The sequence below is a fragment of the Xenopus laevis genome, chromosome 3S, assembly GCF_017654675.1.
Source record: "Xenopus laevis strain J_2021 chromosome 3S, Xenopus_laevis_v10.1, whole genome shotgun sequence".
Classification (NCBI taxonomy): Eukaryota; Metazoa; Chordata; class Amphibia; order Anura; family Pipidae; genus Xenopus; species Xenopus laevis.
In genome coordinates, this window is record NC_054376.1 from 92,916,577 (window position 1) to 92,939,251 (window position 22,675).

Consider the following 22,675-nt stretch of genomic DNA (forward strand, 5'->3'; position numbering starts at 1 on the left):
GTACTGCTTACATAATCGGGGCAATCATGCAAACTGCATTGTTTTTGTTGAATAAATACCCTCTGGCACCTCTCTAGCACTGTACAGCATGATACCCTCTGCTGTAGAGAATAAAATAAAAATACACATTAGTGATGAGTGAACTTTTCCATCAGGGTTTGCTGTGAGAAAGAAGCCCATACACTCCAATGGGTGAAAAAAAATTGTTGAGCGTCAATAAAAAATTGTCGCCCATTGACTTCAATACATCTGGCGAATTCTTTCACAGTTTTGCAGATTTTCGGCAAAGTGAAATGGGTCAGATTCACCTATCACTAATATACATACATTAAAGTACAAGTCGTTTTTGGCAGGTGGACATGTTTTCTGCCCATGCTTTGAAGTTTAGGGCTAACATAATCACAACAATAGCTACAATTAAATAATGCATATACATTTATAGACCTTAAGGCAGACCTTTAAACATAGTTTATACATCTCATTTTTATAGAATGGATAAAAGTTTTTTAACAGTCTGTGTTTCATTTAAATTTCCTTACTGCCTATAACACAGAATGGCAAAAAGACCAGATTGAGGCGATAGCCAGTCCTTTCTATTTAGAAATAATCCGAGCAGCCATGCAAACTGCAGGGTATTTGTTAAATAAATACCCTCTAGTCAGTTGATGATCTGGAAATCCTACTCTGGTTTACCAACTATATTCCAATAGGGCAAGTATTAGCTGAGCTGCTTCTGTCCGCTTCTTAAACATATTTCATAATGTTAGTTTAACTTTTAGAATGTTATAGAATGGCCAATTCTAAGTAACTTTTCAACTGGTCTTCATAATGTATTTTTTTTTATAGTTTTTGAATTATTTGCATTTCTCCCCCCATTGCTTTCAAATGGGGGGTCACTGACCCCGTTTAAAAACCAAATGCTCGGTAAGGCTACAAATCTATTGCTTTTGCTACTTTTTATTACTTATCTTAATATGCAGACCTTCTCCTATACATATTCCAGTCTCTTATTCAAATCAATGCATGGTTGCTAATAAAAAATGAAAACCAATCGCAAATTGTCTCAGAATATCACTCTCTACATTATGCCAACAGTTAACTGAAAGATGAACAACCCCTTTAAGTGTAATTTACTAATAAGTTTCATAAACCAACATTTATCAGCTCAATAATTTGGAACACCCTAGTACCAGCATAGTGAATGCTTACCTGAAATTTCTACATCTCAGATGATTATAGACAAAAATTTTCTTTGGAACATGCTTACATCAGCATTCCTAGAGATAAGAATATATGACTTTTATGCAAGGACAATGCAACTGCATGCTGGCTATTTCAAGGCTAGAGAGGTAACTTGATCAACTGCTTTCCATTTAATTCACCCTTAACTTTCCATGTCTGCATCAATGATGTGTGCTTTGTAGCCCAGTAGAGCCTTAGGTTGCACTCATTAGGCTTAGATTACATATCTTGTAGGAGCAATGGAATACAACACATTGGTATTGCTTTGCTGAAATGTGTCGCCGCAAATGCTGTAGCATGTGTGGTTTCCTTCTTTTAAGTTTGCTCCATTTGAACATTTTATTATGTTTTCTACAAGGGTTCACAATATGAAGATGCCATTTATTTGTATGGCCTAAGGGGCAGATATTTGGTTCATTAGCATTAGTATTATGCAAAAATTACTCTATTTATATTAACAAACTACATTCCATGTGTTTCCAACAGACTTGGATTATCATATGCATTAATCTTCAACTGTTTCTCCATTGCTTTGGAAAACCGTGTGGAAACCCAATCACTGATGCTGTTAATGACATTCCGAAACTGGTAAGAGTTAGACCTACCTGGTCAGCTAAATGGGTGTGCTATAAAAAAATATTGTTCAAATAGATTTCACAATAGTTTCCTCTGCTAAATAAAAGAACTCACCAGCATGTTTAATTTAGCAAATGCAATGGAAGTGCGTATATTTGAAAATGTAATAAAACAAACCTATAAATGTTATCTGATATTAGGGTACAGCTCTGCTGATGAGCCATTACAATCACTTGTTTGCTATTTCTCCTACAAGCTTGGCAGAGCTAAACTGAGACTATAGCCTAGACATGCATTGCAAACACACATTTACAATACAAATTATGACAGCCAAGAACTTAATTCCATAAACTTGGCACTGCTCTATCATTTATACTGAATTGCTTATGAGACAGGGGACCAGGGAAGTGCATTGTAGGTAGCACTTCCCTTATACTTAAACATACCTTGATTTAGCCTTAAGAGTGCTTCCACAACCCCCAAATTTCGTATACTGCTCTATCAGTGTCATGAGCAAAGTGTGCTGGGTAGGTGTTGTTCCAGCAGCTTTACGTAATGGTTGGTTATTGCTTATAGTGTTAAAATAAACTTTATCTAATCATATCAGTTTAGCATCATAAGTTGTAAATGCAACAAAGGGTTCATTCATGTAGCTAAGGCTGATTCTTCACAGCTGACCTATGCCCTTTCTACAGGATACCAACTGCTTGTGCCTGTCTACTGTGTAGCAGTGTTAGTAAGGGCGTTACCTGTTTCAGGGCATGTGCCTGAAACTGCGCCCCTAAAAAACTGACTTTATAAATAGCAAAGCAATTAGCAGCAGTTAGTGTTTGCACTGAAAATACAGTCACTTGTTCCAACTGTAAGCTTCTTTCAAAAATAATTAGCAAGGATTAATTTCAAGTATGTATAAACATTATCAAATGATCTTTGGATTAAGGAATCATCAATACAATGGAGTACATTTTTTACATCATGCCTCTGCCATAAAAGTATTAGATTCATCCATATTTTTTCAATTGTTACCACACATAGTAAAATATATATATTTTTGTACTGCCCCATATTGCATGACATTTTACTCTGTGCGGCATTGTAAAAACAAAACATTCTCTTGTTTGCTCTTTATGTAATTTTGTGGACATTTCGGAACAAAGTCATATTTGGCAAGTTAGCTTAGTAAACTGAGATCAGAGCTAAGTGTGTCTGCCAACATACAGTAACGGTGTGTTTGGATTAAAGTTGCAAGTTTGACTAGGGATAAGTGTCATTGCTTAACTTACCACTTTAAGGCTTGTTTCAATTTGCCTTTTTGGGTTGGATTTTTAGTTCAGTATCCTAAAAGAATATATTTTTGTATTTGAAAAAAAATCTATAAAAAAGTTGGAGTATTTGGGAACCATTGATTACATACAGTAGTTGAAGAAAACCAAAAATGAATCACCCCCCTTCCTTATATCATTATCTATCTGAGATATGTAATCTATCTGAAACTGTGACCTTAAAAATCAATAGTCACATATGTAATAAGTGAAGATGAATATTACCCTATCTAGAGTATAGGTAGCCTGCCATTTTAGCCAATTATTATGATTTATTATGCTTTCTCCTTAAAAACTATAATGTATTCTTATGAAATATTCTTCTTTATGGTCAAACAATGACCATGTTTGTTTTTTATTGCAGGTAGGAAATATTCCAAATGATTACAATATGAGTGTGAGATATGTTCCAGAAAAAGATGGTCTGGTAAGAAACTATACTTTTGAATATACATAATTTGGGTGCAATGAGGGAACAGATTGATGCACTGATCACTGATCTTTGTAATGTAAAACTTCTCAAAATAATGGAGCAAACAGAGCAAAATAGAGATAAGACTCCCAGGATTAGCCTGAGAGGAGCATTGTATTGAAAATGTTAGGAAGTCTTATAATTTAAAGCTTATATACTGTATGGATAACTCTAAGGGGGGGTTATTTACTAAACTCTGAATGCAAAAATCAAGAAAAATTCGAGATTTTTTATATAAAAATTAACTTTTAAAAAATCATGAATTTTTCAGAATTTATTAAACCCAGAGGATGAAAATGTCCAAATAAGAAAATCCAGAATCTCAGACCAGTCGAGGTTGCATGCAAGTCAATGGGAAAAGTCCCAATGATTTTTTTGATGTGCAATGGGTTTTGTGCAATACCCCGACGTTTTCTGAGTTTTCCGGCAAAAAACATAAGAAATTGGAGTTTTCGGTGAAAAATCAGAAAAAACTTGAAAAAGACATAAAAATCTTTATTTATTCACATTGTAATGTTTTTTTCCCGCAAACAAAATTTTTGGGAAAGTGTATTAACAAATAAGCTTAAAAAAACAGTGAGAATTTGGTCAGAGTTTTTTTCAGAAAATATTGAGATATATTTGGACTTTGATAAATAATACCCCTTAATGTATACAAATAATCATTATGTTCTCTAGACAGTGCATGTTGTTATATACAGTATGTACATATGCAGCACATGTAAGCTTGAAATTAAAGTGGCAAGATTCCTTTAGATCAGATCAATAACGCTATCAACTGTGAATAACTGCTGTATGTCAGAAAAATCAGCCCTCATCTCTAAAATGAATAGGTTAGAACTTCAGCTTTTCATCTGAAATAAAGGAGTGTTGTGATGAAATGTAGTAATACAATGATGAACACCAGAACATGGAATCTGTCACTGAGGTCAATTGCAGTTGGCATTTCTGTGGCTCATGAATAACCCTTATTGATGCTCTTCAAATTCTAGTATACATTCTTTATAGTGTTTTGTGAAATATATCACTACACAATTTATATGTAGATACAATACCCACATAAAGCTACTCACAAACAAAGACACATAGGGGCCTATTTACAAACGATCGAAGTTAATTCTAAGTGAATTTTCGAATTGAAAAACTATGAAATTCAAAGTAATTTTTGGGTACTTCGACCATCGAATAGGCCAAAATTCAATTCGAATTGAAAAAACTTTGAATATACGACCATTCAAATGAAGTACTGTCTCTTCAAAAAAAACTTCGACTTCGACACTTTGCCACCTTAAACCTGCCGAATTGCTATGTTAGCCTATGGGGACCTTCTAGAACCTATAGCAAGTATTTAGCTAAGTTTTAAGAAGTCTTAAGTTTTTTTTTGAATATCGTTCAATCGATCGATTAAATCATTCGAATCAAACGATTTTAACGATCGATTGAACAATTTGAATTCGATTGAAAACAGCTAAATTCACTCAAAAAAACCTTCGACTATCGAATTTGTACAATTCGATGGTCGAATTTCAAAGTTTTACCACTTCGAAATTCGACCCTTCGTAAATGTGCCCCATAGGAACACAATAGCATAAACATTTATAGATGTTATAGATATTCTGGGCAGGCAGAAACTGACATACACATACAGCCCATTATATGTGGTTTTATTTCTTCATTGAGTTTACATAACAGAAATTCATTTGCACTTCTTTGTATTATTTAAACGGTGTGTGGTTTGCAAATGAAGTAAGATTTATGTGATAATCCTCTGATAACTTAAGCCATATTCAAGAGCTTTTCTTTGGAGAATATTGTATTACAGGCTTTAGGACAGTAAAGAGACTGGCAAACAAGTGCCTTAGGTCAATTTAATCAGAAATACATTGTAAATTGGGAATTAGGAGCTGCATGTTTTCTACCATGCTAGATGATTGCACTGCTGATCTGAAGCTTTTTAATGATAAAAATCTCTAAACACATATTGATGTATGGATTTAAGCCACCCATCACTAAGGTTCAATAGCCAGGAAATCAGGAAAGATCTTAGCATGCAGAATTAAGAAGACATAGTCCTATAGACCTCCCTGGAGGGGTGAATGAACAAGCACTTTTCATGCATTGTTTGAAAGGACAAACAGTGTTACATTTCCTGTCTGTGTGCCTCAGTAGCAAAATGACCTGTCCACACCCTAGTATTCCTATTAATGTCTTTTAAACTCTGCTTTTTTAACAATATCTGCGTTCCACCCTTGCAATTGAAGGTTACAAAAGAAGGGTGGGGAGCAATGCTATTCAATGAAAGAACAATTCTCACTGGACCACTTAGACTTACAATTTAATGATGATGTCTAAAGGATAATCTTTATGTTTATGTTAAATGTGTCTTTCATACTCAAGATCCCATATTGGCTTTTGCCTTGTGCCTGTTTTTATAGGTTACAAAACAGTCTGCATCATTCAGGTTTCTATCAGAAGGCGTTTTATAGCTTATGAGCACAAATGTATCAGTAAAAATGACATACTCACTGTGTGAGCCACCTGTGGTCATTAATTAGTCACAAATTGAATGTATTTGGTTGTTATTACTGTAATGGGCAAGGTGTTTCCAAATGACATACACACACGTTCAGATATCTGCATTTTCTGTATGTGTGAAATCCTCCATAACAGTGTTGCTCTACCTAAATGTTGCTGCACCCTCAGTATTCTCTAGCATAGGGATCCCCAACCTTTAAAACCTGTGAGCAACATTCAGAAGTAAAAGGAGTTGGGGAGCAAAACAAGCATGAAAAATGTTCTCGGGGTGCCAAATAAGTGCTGTGATTGGCCATTTAGTAGTCCCTATGTGGATTGTCAACCTACATTGAGACTCTATTTGGCAGTGCACCTGGTTTTTATACAACCAAAACTCGCCTCCAAGCCTGGAATTCAAAAATAAGCTCCTGCTTTAAGGCCACTGGGAGCAACAACCAAGGGGTTGGAGAGCAACATGTTGCTCACGAGCTACTGGTTGGGAATCATTGATCTAGCATATCTTAAAGGGCTAAAATATGATGAAAGCTGTATTATACCCTTAAACAGAGGTTGTACAGCACTGCAGAATATGTTGGCACTTGTTAATGATAAGGGCGATAAAGAGCTCAATAAGGCCCTTATACAGACTGGAAGGACCTCATGTGACCTATTGGCATCCAGTTGAAGAACCATAATATATGGAAACATTTCTTAATTAGGAAGAGTCTCCAACATTTCAATTGTAGATTATGGGACATCTGCTGTTTAAACAAGGAAAAGTCCTCTCAGATAAGATAACGTTCAGCACATTTTGGATTTGTTGCGTTTTTTCCTTTATGTTTGATTATATTCATGTTGGAATTCTTAAAGCTGCAGGTGGTAGAACACAGGAATTTTTCTGATATCCACATTAATTAGTCCTAAAAATAGTTGATTAACCAGTATTCCTGGTTTAGTAGTTTCAGTAGGTGTCTTCTTTTGATCACTGACTGTCAAGTAAAAAATGCAAATAGCAAAGAAACAATTTTAGTGAAGGAAACTAACAATATAATTGTTTTTTAATTGTTTTTTAAGCATTTTGTATTGTTGATGTTTTTGAATTACAGTTGAAAAAGAATAGCATTATTAATCAGAACAGCCTTTTCTCTGTATTTCTAAAGCATAAGGTATTTAATTAAACCAGTGGTATGAATCCTGATGGCTTTATTTGCTGGTTATTTTATTTTTAATAAAAAGCTATTCAAATGCCATTGCACCAATTGTCTTTCCCAAAGACTCTTGTGAAATAATAAATATTCTTAAACAAAATACAATGTTATTATACAGTCAGATAAAATAATATTACTTTGATAAAAAAATAAAATTGCTTTAAAGGAGAACTAAACCCTAAAATTGAATATGTCTAGAAATGCCATATTTTATATACTGAACTTATTGCACCAGCCTAAAGTTTCAGCTTTTTGATAGCAGCAATGAACCAGGACTTCAAACTTGTCACTGGGGGTCACCATCTTGGAAAGTGTCTGCGACACTGCAGCTCTGAGCAGCTTAGGGGTTGGTCTGTAATATAACCTGATGCTACAGGGATAATTATTAAATTCTGATGCTAGTTGCAATGGTTTCTGTGCTGCCATTTTAGTAATTATCTGTATTCATTTCTAATCAGCCTTATAATGTGTCATTTAATTTCTATGTGTACTGTATATTGTGCGTTGCTCCCTAAGCTCAGTAACTGACAGCAGCACTGAGCATGTTTTAGTTCTCCTTTAAAGGAATTGTTCAGTATAAAAATAAAAACAGGGTAAATAAAAAATGTTTCTAATATAGTTAGTTAGACAAAAATGTAATGTATAAAGGCTGGAGTGACTGGATGTCTAACATAATAACCCGAACACTAGTGATGGGCGAATTTATTCGCCAGGCGCGAATTCGCGGCGAATTTGCGCGTTTCGCCGCCAGCGAATAAATTCGCGAATCGCCTGCGAAAATTCGCGTCAAAAAATTCGCCGGCGTCAAAATTTTTTTTTCGAAAAACGGACGCCGGCGCCAAAAACGGGCGCCGGCGTCGAAAAAACGGGCGCCGGCGTCAAAAACGGACGCCGGCGGCAAAAACGAGACGCCGGCGCAGTTTCGCGAATTTTTCGCCGTTTCGCGAATTTCGCGCGAAATTCGCAAATTTTTCGGCGAAGCGAAACGGCGCAAATTCGCCCATCACTACCGAACACTACTTCCTGCTTTGCAGCTCTCTTGGTTTCTACTGGTTGGTTACCAGGCAGTAACCAATCAGAGACTTGAGGGGGGCCACATTGGTCATAACTGTTTGCTTTTGAATCTGACCTGCATGCTGGGGATCAATTGCAAACTCATTGAACAGTTATGTCTCATGTGGCCCCCCTTAAAGTCTCTGACTAACTCAGAGTTAGAGAGCTGAAAAGCAGGAAGTAGTGTTCTGTTCTGTTCTGTTAGGCATCCAGTCACTTCAGCCTTTATAGATTACATTTCTGGCTAACTAACTTTATTAGAAACAATTTTTGTTTTGCACAGCCTATTTACCCACTTTTTATTTTTACACTTAACTGTTCCTTTAATGCATATTATTGCTTGCCTGACTGAATCATGTTCATAGACTACACCAGTTCAGTGTTATTTGTTTATAATCACTGTACAGTTCTAATCTGTTGATCTCTATGAAAAAAGCTGCCATCTGATTTTGGCACTTGCCACTAAGGAATAAATATAGATATCTGAAAATGGAATATTTGGTAAATACAATAAGCCACTCCTTTTTATTAGCTATGAAACTGACCAACCCCAATTTATAATTAGCGTTTATTTTTTTCCTCTAGACTTAATAGACTGGGAAAAAAGAAAATGTAGTGTTTAATTGCTCAAACAATTATTTTTTGGCTTTATAACGATCATATTTTGTTATTTATTGTCCTTCTCATTTGTATGGGATATTTTATTGTCTGTTCTTTTGACAGTTGCCAGAATGTCTAACATAATAGACATTTGTCTGTATTTGTTCTTATTCTCCAAAGACTTTGTTTCATTTTAATAACCAAGGATTGTATTTATAGTCATGCAAAAAAATCTACTTTCCATTCAAACTGAAACGAGTGAGAAAAAATGAACATCTGTGCAGAGTTTAAGGGGAAAATATACAGATGGTAATTATATTGAGTTCCATAGTAATGCTGAATGCACCAAGACCTTCTTGCTTTGTAAAACAGATTCTTATAGTCAGTCTTTTGTGACTGTTTCAGTGATTCCATATCAGGGATGCTCAGCCTCAGATGTATATGGATACTGGTACTGGAAAGTTTTTATTAGTAGTTACCCATATCTGAGCTACTATTTGCTTAATCTCCTGACAATGTAGGTTTGTAGTACAGTGAATAGTCTATATTGTATTTCTTATTTTATCTCTTTATACTGCATAATAATTGTTGTTTTTGTTTCCATTTTAGCCAAAACATTGTTGGTTGTATATGATGGTCTTTGAAATGACTCGTCACCTAGATAATTTATCAACAAAATTTGAAAATACATCACAGAACTTTTTGATTATAGATAATCTTTCCAAGATTTTTAAAGGCATCAGACAATGTATCCGACTCAAAGATGAAATGGTAATGTATCACAAGAAGTGCCTTTGTCTTGAACAATATACATTTAATTGAATATGACATTTTTTATAGCAAACAGATCTGATACTGTCTTATTTTAAATCAGACACATGCTGTATACTTGGAATTGGCATGTTTTCTTTAAATAGGGTGCAAACAGTGCTACTCAGCCATACATTACCCAAAAATTTTTATTAATTTTAAAGGCCTTGTGTAGTCCACCAAAATTCTGCTTGTCTGATTGGGTAATTGGTTAATGCAGCTTCGTAGAGGCACATCTATCAAGGGTTGAATTTCAAATTCATGTGAGTTTTTTTAAAATTCCTAACTTGAATTTTTTTTATTAAAATCTAATTTTTTTAAACTCTAATTGAAACGACCTGAAAACTCGATTTGAATTATAAAAACTTGATTCAAGTTTTTTTCTCTGAAAAAAACTCGAATGTCAGAAAGGCTGCAATCATCACCAAATTGATCCCTGGATCTCTCCCATTGACTTATACAGGTTTTAGGTGGCGAATAGTCAAATTTGAGTTCAGAGTATGACAAATCTTGAAATTCGAATTCAAACTCGAATCGAGTTTGGATAACTCACAATTTGAATTTGAGAGTTTGACCAAAAAAAGTAGAACATTTAAATTTGAATTCGAATTTTTACTTCTACCCTTAAATTTGAATTCGAATTTTTACTTCTACCCTTAATAAATCTGCCCCTTAATGTACGAGGCCATTGCTGTTGCTGCTGCTTTTGGTAGATATGGATCTACAGAGGAAACCAGTCTGCACTTGTGTCTAATAAATTGAATATGTCTGATATATTTCTATATTGTGCTGGGATTGTTTTCTGTTCTTATGCAACAGCCATGGGGCATCAGTTGAAGCTGTTAGACATATGTTTTTATTTTGTTATTTACTATAAATTAATCTTTTATTTTGAATAGCTAACAACTAGAACAAACGGTACTAAGTATGCCTAGAATTTTACCAAAACCTTGACACCTGCACTGTAAAACACTTGGCAGGAGATATTCCCCTTTCTTTTGCCTCTATTAAAGTACAGTAAGTAGTTGACCAGCAATACATAATTGGAGGATTAGACAATGCAGTCTTTTGTTTCCTGAGTGCATTTTAAAATGAAAGTACATAATCCAGAAGTGACAGCATGCACTGCTGTACCTGCCAGTATCCTGTATCTTTTTCAAATCAATTAAATATACAAAGAAAAACAATTATTAAAGATGTCAAATGTGCAAATTCTTTAAATGTCATTTTCTATTAATTTCTGGCATGCTGCCCTTTGTATGTTGTTCTTGTTTATCCAATTGGTTTTAAAATACCAAAAGACCAGTATTTAGTCTTGAGGCAAAACTATTCAGCACTAAATGGGCATTAGTATATGACTCTGTAGAGTAAATAAAAGCAAAGATTCCTTACTAACCTCCAAGGCTGCCATAATGTATAAAGGTGTGTGCAGGCTGTATTTATTTATTTTGCATAACACAAAAAAAGTAATTTATTTAACTGATAATGATCAAATATTGTCGGAATAAATAAACATTAATATGTTCAATTCAGGGGATGTAAAATCAGGGTTCTCTGTAAAGTGCTGATGATTTTTTTCAGTGCTAGATAAATGAAGAGGACTAATGATAATCAATTAATGTATTATAATTGTTTTGGTGGGAGTACCAAATTCATACAAATTAAAGCATTGTCTCTCAAGCGAAAGCCACAGATATTTATGTTCTGAGTTACATTCTACTCTATGGGATATTGCATGATTCTGCTCATGAAACAAAACAAAAAACCATGAGAATAAAAGGACCGAACATGATTTATTGTTTGCATTGTGTAAGTATGTACTTACACTTGTATTCTAAATAGTTATTTACTATAACCTTAAAGCCCTGCTGTTGTTAGAAAAGAAAGCCAAAAGAAAGCCAATGCATGACTTTTACAAGTGCAGTTTAAGAATATAATATTTATATATGTATATATTTATACAATGTCTTGTAGTTATTGGCTTTTAAAGTTAAACTGAGTCTGCCAAGCCTTTGATTTTAAATAAGCAGTTATAAAATAAACAAAACATACTGGCAGCCCACTGAAAACATTATTATTTTATGTGCCTGATTTGGCAAGCTTCTTCACTTATTTTCACATTGCTCTTTTAAATTGAAAAAATAACACATTTTCAATTAATGTTTCCCCTCCTCCTGACTGTTCTGCTAAAATAAAATGTTTTTAAAATGCTGCATTTGATCTTGTTTAATTAAATAAAAACATTGTTGTGCACACAAAAAAGACCTTATCATGGTGCCAACTGTTCAAATGAGTCCATCCATTAAAAGGAAGCATCATACTGTTTAATAAATGTAACAGTTTTAATGGCACAATGAAATGATAAATAATAGCAATTCCAAATGGTCTTAAATATAATACCCTTACATGGGGACCATGTCTACTAAGGCAACGAGCTATATTTTAATATATTTTGTTGAATTAAATACAAACCAGACATGGAATGTATGCTTACTCAACTTATGTTTATTCAAGTTATAGCAACTGCATTCTTTCTTGGAAGAATTTATTTTTGGTACTTTTATGAAATGTCTATTACTGCCATCATTTATAATAGGCATTCAGAAAATCCAGGATAGTTAAAAGGTTGTAAAATCATTCCATTTCATTTTATCAAAATCTCTTAAAAGGGACAACATCGGAAAATAATTAATAATGACATCACTTATTTGTGACTTCAATACTCCTTTACAGTTGACTTCCACAGTGGAAAGAAGAGGACATGGAGTTCAGAGGTGTGGGGTTAAAAACTGGAAACTTGCCCCTTTTAAGAGATTCTGCCAGAATCCATGCACTTTATTAAAGTTCTTTGCAACCTCTTTAAAGTATATGAAGCACAGTATGAGTTATTTAATTGCCTAAAAATCTCAATTAAGATTAGTGTAAATTAATCTCCATTAATTTAGATGAATTTAGTTAGGTCTACAGCAACAAAGTGCATACCACATGTTCAGCTATTTCTTCTAATCAACATATTATTCTTTTATTTGACAGGACTTTGACTCGGCCTCTTCTTTGTATCGAGTAGAAGTAATCAAAGCCAGAGATTTTTTCAGTTATGTGACTAGTACAATTGAGGTTTTTAAAGAAATCAACGACACAGAGTATTCAAGACTTTGTATCCTGCCTCAAGAATATGAATTTGAGTATACTACTGAGGATGGTAAGCTCTGAGAAAAAAACATAGCAAACTGAATTTTGACAATTAAATACGTCCATTAAATAAGAACTGACAGATTTTTTTTTTCTTTTTTAGATTTTCTAATTCTTGACTCAAATCATGATCTGCCATATGTTCCAAGCACACGAAAGAATAGTAGCAGATTTGGTAAGTCCGTCAGTTTAACATAGGCAAACACCGAATCCACTATTTTGGATTCGGCCAAACCCCCGAATCCTTTGCGAAAGATTCGGCCGAATATCGAACCAAATCCGAATCCTAATTTGCATATGCAAATTAGGGGTGGGAAGGGGAAAAAATATTTGCTTCCTTGTTTTGAGAGAAAAGGTCACGTGATTTCCCTCCCCATCTCTAACTTGCCTATGTAAATTAGGATTCGGATTCGGTTCGGCCAGTTAGAAGGATTCGGCTGAATCCGAATCCTGCTGAAAAAGGCCGAATCCTGGCCAAATCCCGAACCGAATCCTGGATTCGGTGCATCCCTAGTTTAATAAGTATGTAATTAAAAATATTTTTTAACAAATTATGGTAAAAAAAAGTGGGTATGCTCTATGGTAATTAAGAACAGACTAATCACCCCAAATGACCCATTGCAACTCTGTGGCCAAATCAAGACATTAACTCCTTGCTTCAGCTGGAATACAGCCAATAGGATAAAAAGTTTGGGACATCAATAATAACTTTTTAGGAGTTTTTTGTCTCTCTGCTTGGATATAGTGCACATTTGAGAGAGGAACCACTTACCAAAAGGAATGGAAAGCTGTAATACTTAAGTAGACAACTCAATGTATAACAGATTCATGTCAGGGTTGAGAAATCAGAGGAGAATTATTCATGGTTTATTAAAATGAGTTTTAATTACTCATTTATTATTTCTTGCTTCAATTTTCTGGAATACCACATTCTCATATGTTTCTAATGAATGGGTTTAATAAACCATCTTGAGAATTTTAGAGTTCACTAATCCCTCAGGCTGGCAGTAATAGTTTGATAGGGAATCCATTGTACATGTACATTAACATAATGGTTTCTTTGTCAATATAACTTTAGTACACATTGCATGTATTCAGCTTAATGCTCTTTACAATCCTTCCACAAATACTGGTGTGCCCCATTGGATAGAATATTTGTTTTCCACTTCTGAGCTCCTTAGTTATTTAGAAAACACTTGCAAATAAGTGATTCTTGCAAGAGAGGTGCCTTTTTAATCATGTCTGGGGAAATCTATCTCTTAGGAGCACATTTAATTAGTTTGAGTGAAGGAATAGAATAAAAAAAATTTTGAATTTTTTTTGGCTACTTCGACCTTTGACTACGACTTCGAATCGAACGGTTCGAACTAAAAATCGTTCGAATATTCGATAATCGAAGTACTGTCTCTTCAAAAAAAACTTTGACCCCCTACTTCGCCACCTAAAACCTACCGAGGTGCAATGTTAGCCTATGGGGAAGGTCCCCATAGGCTTCCTGGCAATTTTTTGGTCGAAGAAAAATCGTTCGATTGATGGATTAAAATCGTTCGATCGACCAATTTTTCTTTCGATCAAACTATTTGCGGTAAATCCTTCGACTTCGATATTCGAAGTCGAAGGATTTACATTCGGCAGTCAAATATCGAGGGTTAATTAACCCTCGATATTCGACCCTATGTAAATTTGCCCCTTAGTATTAATAAAAGTTATCTTCAGTCTGTGGTTCTGCCTCTGTAAATAATAATGGATGTACAATCCCTGAAACCCCTTAAGTGCAAGGTAGTCATTTGCTGTACCATTAGTCTGTTCAGTGGCTGCAAAAATACATGCGCAAAATACTAGAACCTCTTTCCAAGTTTCATTTTAGTGTTGCTTGTGTATCTATATAACAGCTTTCAGTAACTATTCCAACTTACGTCCAGATCTAAGAGGGTGCCTATCAACAGAGCCATCTTGTTTATATAGCATTCCATTTATTGTTTTAAAAATAAGTTATTTCTCTGGTATTCTGACTCTGTGTTGCATGCTGGCTTGAAAGGTCATCTATGGTTTCTTTTTCCTACCTCATAAAAAACACCTCAGTCAATTAGTGAATAAGGTAAAAAATGTGTATGTTTCCTTCTCCTCTCTTTTTACTTTGATCACATTAAATCACATTATTAACTTGAAATATTAGTACAATCTGCTTTAATGCAGTCCCATTGCTTCAAAATTTCCTGCATCTAAATAAAATGATATATGTATAAAAGCATAACCCCGATATAGATCAGTATGTGTTTGTAATCTGTATATTTGATGTGAAACATTCTTCTATTGTACAGGGCTGTTGAATATGTTGGCACTTTATAAATGCTCGTTAATGTATGACATGATAATGTATGTATGATTAATATTTCCTAGATTTTAAATGGTAAAAATGATACTGTCTTTCTAATTGTCAGGGTTGACGGCCTAGAGGGGGCACATTACAAAATCTCTCATTTTTTAATTTATCTAAAATGCTTACTATATTACTAGCCCTCAGTCAGTAAGACATTAACTAGCTTCCTTTAAAAATTAATATATAAAAAATGCATTGTTTTTCTATTTTTAGCTTTTTGTACATAGCTTGACAATAGACATTCTCCTAGCCCCCCCCCCCCCCCCCCCCACACACACACACAACAACACACATAAAATCCCAGTGTGGCTCCAAACCTCTTGAATTTAATGATATTTATTTTGCAAGTATTAATGTTATACATTATGATATGCAGTGCTCTAGATTTATCTCATGTTCTCCAAATATTTACATTCTTTTACTTAGTCCCGGAGTACAAAATGATTCTCTCTACTCATGGATATTATGAATACTGTACTTCATATAATTTAGAGAGTGTCTTTTCATTTCCTCAAGTCCCCTTTTGGATTTACATTGCTTCTGACTACCTTTCATTGTGATAAATCATATTTTTTAAATATTTATACTGAATCATGCACTTTAGAAAAACATAGAGGTGGAATGCAAAGAGGGCCTATTTTACTATGTCACTGCTATGTGCGGTGCTTTTAAAGATAGAAAGACCCATGCAGTTTGTTATTTCTTACTGGCAGTAATTTGTAACTTTGGAGACTTTGACTGGGCTCCATCTTTACTTTACTAATAACATTTTTTCTTGAACTTGATTTTTAGCAAAACTTGCTATATTTGCCCAGTATCAGAACCCCTTCTCCCACTTATAAGTATGGGAAACATAACAACACTACCACAGTGGTATGAATATATCTAGAGAATGCTGGAGGCATGTTCCTCCACTATAGTTGTTCAAACCTGCCAAAAGCCCTTAGGTAGCTCGCCAGCGCTCCTTACTCCGTCTTCCAAAAGATGGTGGCGCCTAGGGGATCAACGTGGGATGTCGGACGCCGAGATAAACCACAAATAAGAATTACGTTTTTTTACTTACATTTCCTGTAGTTTTGAAGTTAGTAGAACATTTCCTTCCACCTGCATTAAAAACATGTGTCTTGATGCTTCTTCTCCCACATGGAAAGGTTTATTCAAAGCTTCTATCTGTTTAACTTTAATCAGACCCAGCCAGAACATATACATTTCATGAAAGTGGGGATAACCATACTCACAAAGTCCCCTTGAGCTAATGTCTTTCTTACCTTGGTCAAATTTCTGTAAAAAATAATACATGGCACAGGTTTATTTCTTGGATAAACAAGAAAATATCTGAATTAAGCAAGCACTAGAAATCATTTCATTTTTCATATTATAGCTTGACGTCTTGTGAATGATTACCAAAAACTAGACTGTATAAAACAGTAAAAACACAGTTCATGAACGGTGTAAGTCAAGCATGTGTGGCAGTGTTTAGACCATATAATGAATAAATATGTCAGGAACACTTGCTAACTGTTGAGTTATGTTGCTTCACAGATAAACCTGAGGATTTATTAAAGGAAAACTATACCCCCAAAATGAATACTTAAGCAACAGATAGTTTATATCAAATTAAGTGGCATATTAAAGAATCTTACCAAACTGATATATATATATATATGTAAGTAAATATCACCCTTTTACATCTCTTGCCTTGAGCCACCATTTCGTGATGGTCTGTGTGCTGTCTCAGAGATCACCTGACCAGAAATACTTAAACTCTAACTGTAAGAGGAAGAAGTGTGGAATCAAAAGACATAACTCTGTCTGTTAATTGGCTCATTTGACCTAACGTGTGGTTTGTTTGTGTGCACAGTGAATCCTACGATCCCAGGGGGCGGCCCTTATTTTTAAAAATGGCAATTTTCTATTTACGATTACCCAATGGCACATACTACTAAAAAAGTATATTATTATGAAAATGGTTTTACATGAAGCAGGATTTTACATATGAGCTGTTTTACTAAGTATCTTTTTATAGAGACCTACATTGTTCAGGGGGTATAGTTTTCCTTTAACCAATAATCATTGAAAAGGACCCTATGGAAAACACTGATATTTTCAAGTCTGTCTTTTTAATGAAGTTTAAGTTTCCTAAAGCGTGTACAATCCAGCTTGGTTTATTCATGTTTTACTTACCTACTGAAGACTTTTTAACTTCTTTAAAAATTTTAAACTGCAACCAACTTTTAAAACCATCTGTAAACTATTTTGAAGACGTGTCTGTTTGTTACTGTTGGGCCATTCCTTTACTAAGTGGTATTACTAAAGGCTTTAAACCCCTGCATATAAAAAAGGCATGACCTATTTATCAGCAAAACAAACTGAAAGTGAAGTTATAAATCCTTGTGTTCTGATGATGTCTACAAAGATCATGTTGAACCACATGCATGTTACACAACCTTGATAGCTTCAAGACTAAACTGACTGCTGAATGCTTAAATCATAATATGTGTATTTTTTGTCTTTGCAGATTCATCTGCCAGGTCCGGATTCAGCACTGGTACATCTATACAGTACAGTACAGTGTTAATAGCACTGGCCTGCCTAGTCATTGGATTTTTATTAGGAGTCTTGTGCTTGTGGAAGGTACATCCGTGTAATATCTCACTTTGCATTATTGCAGACCTTGCTTGCATTCCTCGTTTGTAAACTTGAAAACATATACTAATGGCCTTATGCCCAGGCATACTTAGGCCAAGGATGAAAATCAACTGTATCATTAACACATTTTAAAATGATTAGCCTTGACCTTTTGGTTGACGACAAGCAGTTGAAACTTTAATATAAAAATAGAATGTCACCAACAAATGTGATTTGCCTGTACATTGTTATTAGAGGCAATTTGGATGGTTACAGCTGATTAATTTTGATAACGAATATGCAGGATGACTATACATATATTGACAGGCCCAAGATAAGTGCAAATATTGACATTATGGACCTATTTACTAAAAATCTAATTTCAGTATTTCTATATTTCCCATCAATCTCTAATTCAATGTTGTTCTATATTTCTAAAAATCTATAAAACTTTGATATCTAAGGGGCCCATTTACTTTGCTCGAGTGAAGGAAAAGAACAAAAAAAACTTCGAATTTCGAATGTTTTTTTTTTGGCTACTTCGACCATCGAATTGGCTACTTCGACCTTCGACTACGACTTCGAATCGAAGATTCAAACTAAAAATCATTTGAATATTCGACCATTCGATAACCAAAGTACTGTCTCTTTAAAAAAAACTTCGACCTCCTACTTCGCCACTTAAAACCTACCGAGGTGCAATGTTAGTCTATGAGGAAGGTCCCCATAGGCTTCCTAGCAATTTTTTGGTTGAAGAAAAATAGTTTGATCGATGGATTAATATCCTTCGAATCGTACGATTCAAAGGATTTAATCGTTCGATCGAACGATTTTTCGTTCGATCAAACAAAAAAATCGCCGAAGGATTTACATTTGGCAGTCGAAGGTTAATCGAAGGATTTACATTCGGCAGTCGAATATCGAGGGTTAATTAACCCTCGATATTCAACCATATGTAAATCTGCCCCATAGTGTAAAAACTATGAAACCCTCTTATGAAAAAAATTCAACAAATAAGCGTTGTTGAGGTTCTATAGAAATCAGTGGGAGCTGCACTCATCTTATCGATGACGATTTTAATTAATTTGGACTTTTAGATGATTTTGTTTTTTTTTCGGTAGGAATAATAGTTTTAAAGGTTGTAGAGGTATTTGTATTTTATAGCGCATAATTCAGCCCTTTTTTGTTCGTATTTTTATACTCAGATCTTTTAATAAATTCAATGACATTCGTAGTTTTAGAGTGAGTTTAGCTGTGGTTTCAAAAACTCTTAAACAATTAAAATTTGACCTTTAATAAATAGGCCAATCTATGTAAGCAAAAAATTTGTATAAATGCTTTAGCTTCATAATGGATACTTTTATCACCCAATGGATATTTGCATATTTGGATTTCACTGGATAAAGTTTGGACTTTGAATTAATAAGTATTTATTTCACCTCATAAAGATTAGATTTTGCATTGTAGATACAATGTTTATGTAAGCATGTGAGCACACAATAGATTCATGTTCACTTGTTTTGTATTTGATGTGTATTTATATTCCACTGAGCATCATGAGTGATGAGTGAGTTTTATTACACAAGTGTGTGGACTGGAGGAAGGGCTGGTGACTGAAACATTGCCTGGTTTTTGGCACCTTTGCATCATTTGGAGTGCTAAAGTGTAATTATTTGGTTCCTTTGGAGGATCTTTACAATGGAATTGATTTATAATGTATCGTTGATGTTTGCCGTATTATTGCTTTACACTTATAAAATATTAATGAAGGACTGTGTTTGTTTTCCATGCAGTTTAAACACAGACAAACTCAGACACAGGATAACCTGTCTGCAGTTGCAGTTGAACCAAGAGCTGAAAATGAATCACGACAGTAAGAAATTTTACATTTCTATTAATACATGTATCACTTTGGCCTACTGTTATTACTAGACTATTTGGTCAATGATATAAATCTTACAATTTCTTAGTTTCACAGACTTTCAAGTTGTTAAGCCGTTCCATTCATATTATTTATTTTGTTACATCTATATTCAGTTCCTACAAGAAGTACAGTTTATGTTTAAAGGAGAACTAAATCGTAACTAAAGAAATAGGCTAGAAATGTTGTACATTATGTTTTGGGTTTCTGTATGAGCCAAAGCCAACCACAGCCCTTTAGCAGTAAAGATCTGTGTCTCCAAAGATGCCCCAGTAGCTCCCCATCTTCTTTTTGCTGATTCAGTGCACGTGCTCTGTGCTGCTGTCACTTACTGAGCTTAGGGAACCACTCACATTATACAGTACACATAGAATAGAAATGTCACAATATAAGGCTGATTAGTAATTAATACAGCTACTTTTTACATTGCAGCACAGAAACCAGTGCAACTAGCATAAGAATTTAATAATCAGCCCTGTAGCATCAGCTTATATTACAGGCCAACCTCATTTCCTGCTGGATAACTTGTGACGACCCCTAAGCTTAGCTTCTCAACAGCAGCTCAGAGCCCACTGAGCATGTGAGTGTCGCAGACACTTTCCGAAATGGTGACCCCCTGTGACAAATTTGAAGTCCTGGATCATTGCTGCTACTGAGAAACTGAAACTTTAGGCTGGTGCAATAAGTTCAATAAATTAAATATGACTATGAAGATTTTCATTCATCCAGGTCATGGTATATCTAGTATAGGTAAATCTAAAAACAACTGGACTTGCTGAGTAATCAATGAAGACGTTTCACTACTCATCCAAGCAGCTTCTTCAATTCAACTGACTGGTGTGGGAAGTTCTCGGCATATAAACTCTTTCACTAATCCAATCACAATGGCACATTGTAACTCTTCAAAGAGGTGATTACCAAGCAAGTCCAGCTGTTTTTAGATGTACATATACTAGATATTCAATATATAAAATATGGCATTTTTAGCCTCATTCATTTTCAGGGTTTAGTTCTCCTTTAAGGTGTGGCATACACAATTAAAGTGATTATATATATATATATATATATATATATATATATATATATATATATATATATATATATATATATATATATATATATATATATGTGTGTGTGTATGTGTATATATATATATATATATCTATCATATTCACTGACTAGAAGCTTGTTTGAGATGTACAATAATTCAACCATTCTTTTCCATTTTTTGCACACCTATCTTTACAATTAAAATGCATATATTCAAATGACAATGGACCATAACTTTTGTTTCTTTTATGCCTTTTTTTAGTATATTGCAACTGGCGAAAATTATCTCAGTGTAATATAGCTGGTTTACAGAGGCTAAAATTTCAAATTCTGGTAAGTAAAAAAGTACTTAAAGGAGAACTATCGCTAAAATAAAAATATAATATAACCTTCAGCATACTGAAATAAGACACTATCTAAATACAATCAATTAAAAATTCTTTACCGTTTCTGAAATATTTATCAAATTTATCTTCACTATCCTTCTCTCAGCGTCTGTTTCTCTTCATTCTGACTTCATGCAGGAGTTGGGTGTCAGATATTCATTGACAGTTAGATCCAATATATCTTATAGGGGGGGCTCCTTTTGCCTAGAAGATGCATTAGAGCTCACTCTATTAAAATCATCATACATCCAGTCTCTCTACATGCAGAATTTTCACAAAAGGCAGTTATTTTGTTAGACTTTGTTTGTACTGGAATCCGTTATTTAAAAACAAGGGCATTGGTGTTCACTAAATTGTAGTTGTGTAAGACACTGCTCCATTGTGATTGGATTATTGGAAGAGTTTATATACCGAGGATTTCCCATACCAGTGAGTTGAACTAAAGAACCTGCTCGAAAGAGTAGTGAAACGTCTTCAATGATTAATCAGCAAGTCCAGTTGCTCTAGATTTACTTCTACTAGATATACCGATTAATACCATGACTTGGATGCATGAAGACCTTCATAGATATATTAAGAAATAGTTTTGTCCACTGCTTTAAGTCTCCTTACTCAAAATAAATTAAAAAATAAATGTAATTGCTTATTCCATTTGCCAATTAAATGTTACACTATTTTTAAAATACCATGCAAATACACCTGTTATCATGTAATACACTTCTGCATTATTCAGTTCTGATAATTATAAATCTTTACTCGCCTATATTAGGCTCTTTTGGTAAAGATTTATAGCCACCTTAAAGAAAAAAACATTCCTAGTCCTGCATGCAATTATGGGGCAGATTTATCAAGGGTCGAAGTGAATTCGAGGAAATTTTCGAAGTAAATAAATTCGAAATTTGAAGTAAATTTTTTGGATACTTCGATCATCGAATAGGATACTATGACGAAGTAAAAATTGCTCGAATATCAACCATTCGATAATCGAAGTACTGTCTCTTTAAAAGAACTTCGACTTCAATACTTCGCCAAATTAAACCTGCCTAAGTGCTATGTTAGCCTATGGGGACCTTCTACAACCATTTTCTAAGTCTTCACACATCGAAGTAAAATCATTCGATCGTATGCTAAAATCATTCGAATCGTTCGATTGCCAAATTCGGTGAAAAATACTTCAACTTTGATATTCGAAGTCGAAGTATTTCAATGCGATGGTCGAAATTCGACCCTTGATAAATCTGCCCCTAAGTGTCTAGGCCCATTAGACACTGATCAAGCGAGCTGAGTAAAAGTATATCTCTTTACACATCCCCATGGAAAT

At 34.3% G+C, this 22,675-nt stretch overlaps 1 protein-coding gene across 1 annotated transcript; it reads left to right on the forward strand.

The window, feature by feature from the left end:
• Positions 1-1,728: 1,728 nt before the first annotated feature.
• kitlg.S (KIT ligand S homeolog) lies at positions 1,729-21,264 on the forward strand (the record flags this gene model as incomplete). Its single annotated transcript, NM_001085705.1, is given in 8 exon segments — positions 1,729-1,830; positions 3,505-3,567; positions 9,597-9,758; positions 12,831-12,999; positions 13,093-13,164; positions 17,888-18,003; positions 19,791-19,870; positions 21,231-21,264. Coding segments are annotated over 8 exon segments (798 nt in total), but the record flags the coding sequence as incomplete, so codon positions are not given.
• Positions 21,265-22,675: the final 1,411 nt, after the last annotated feature.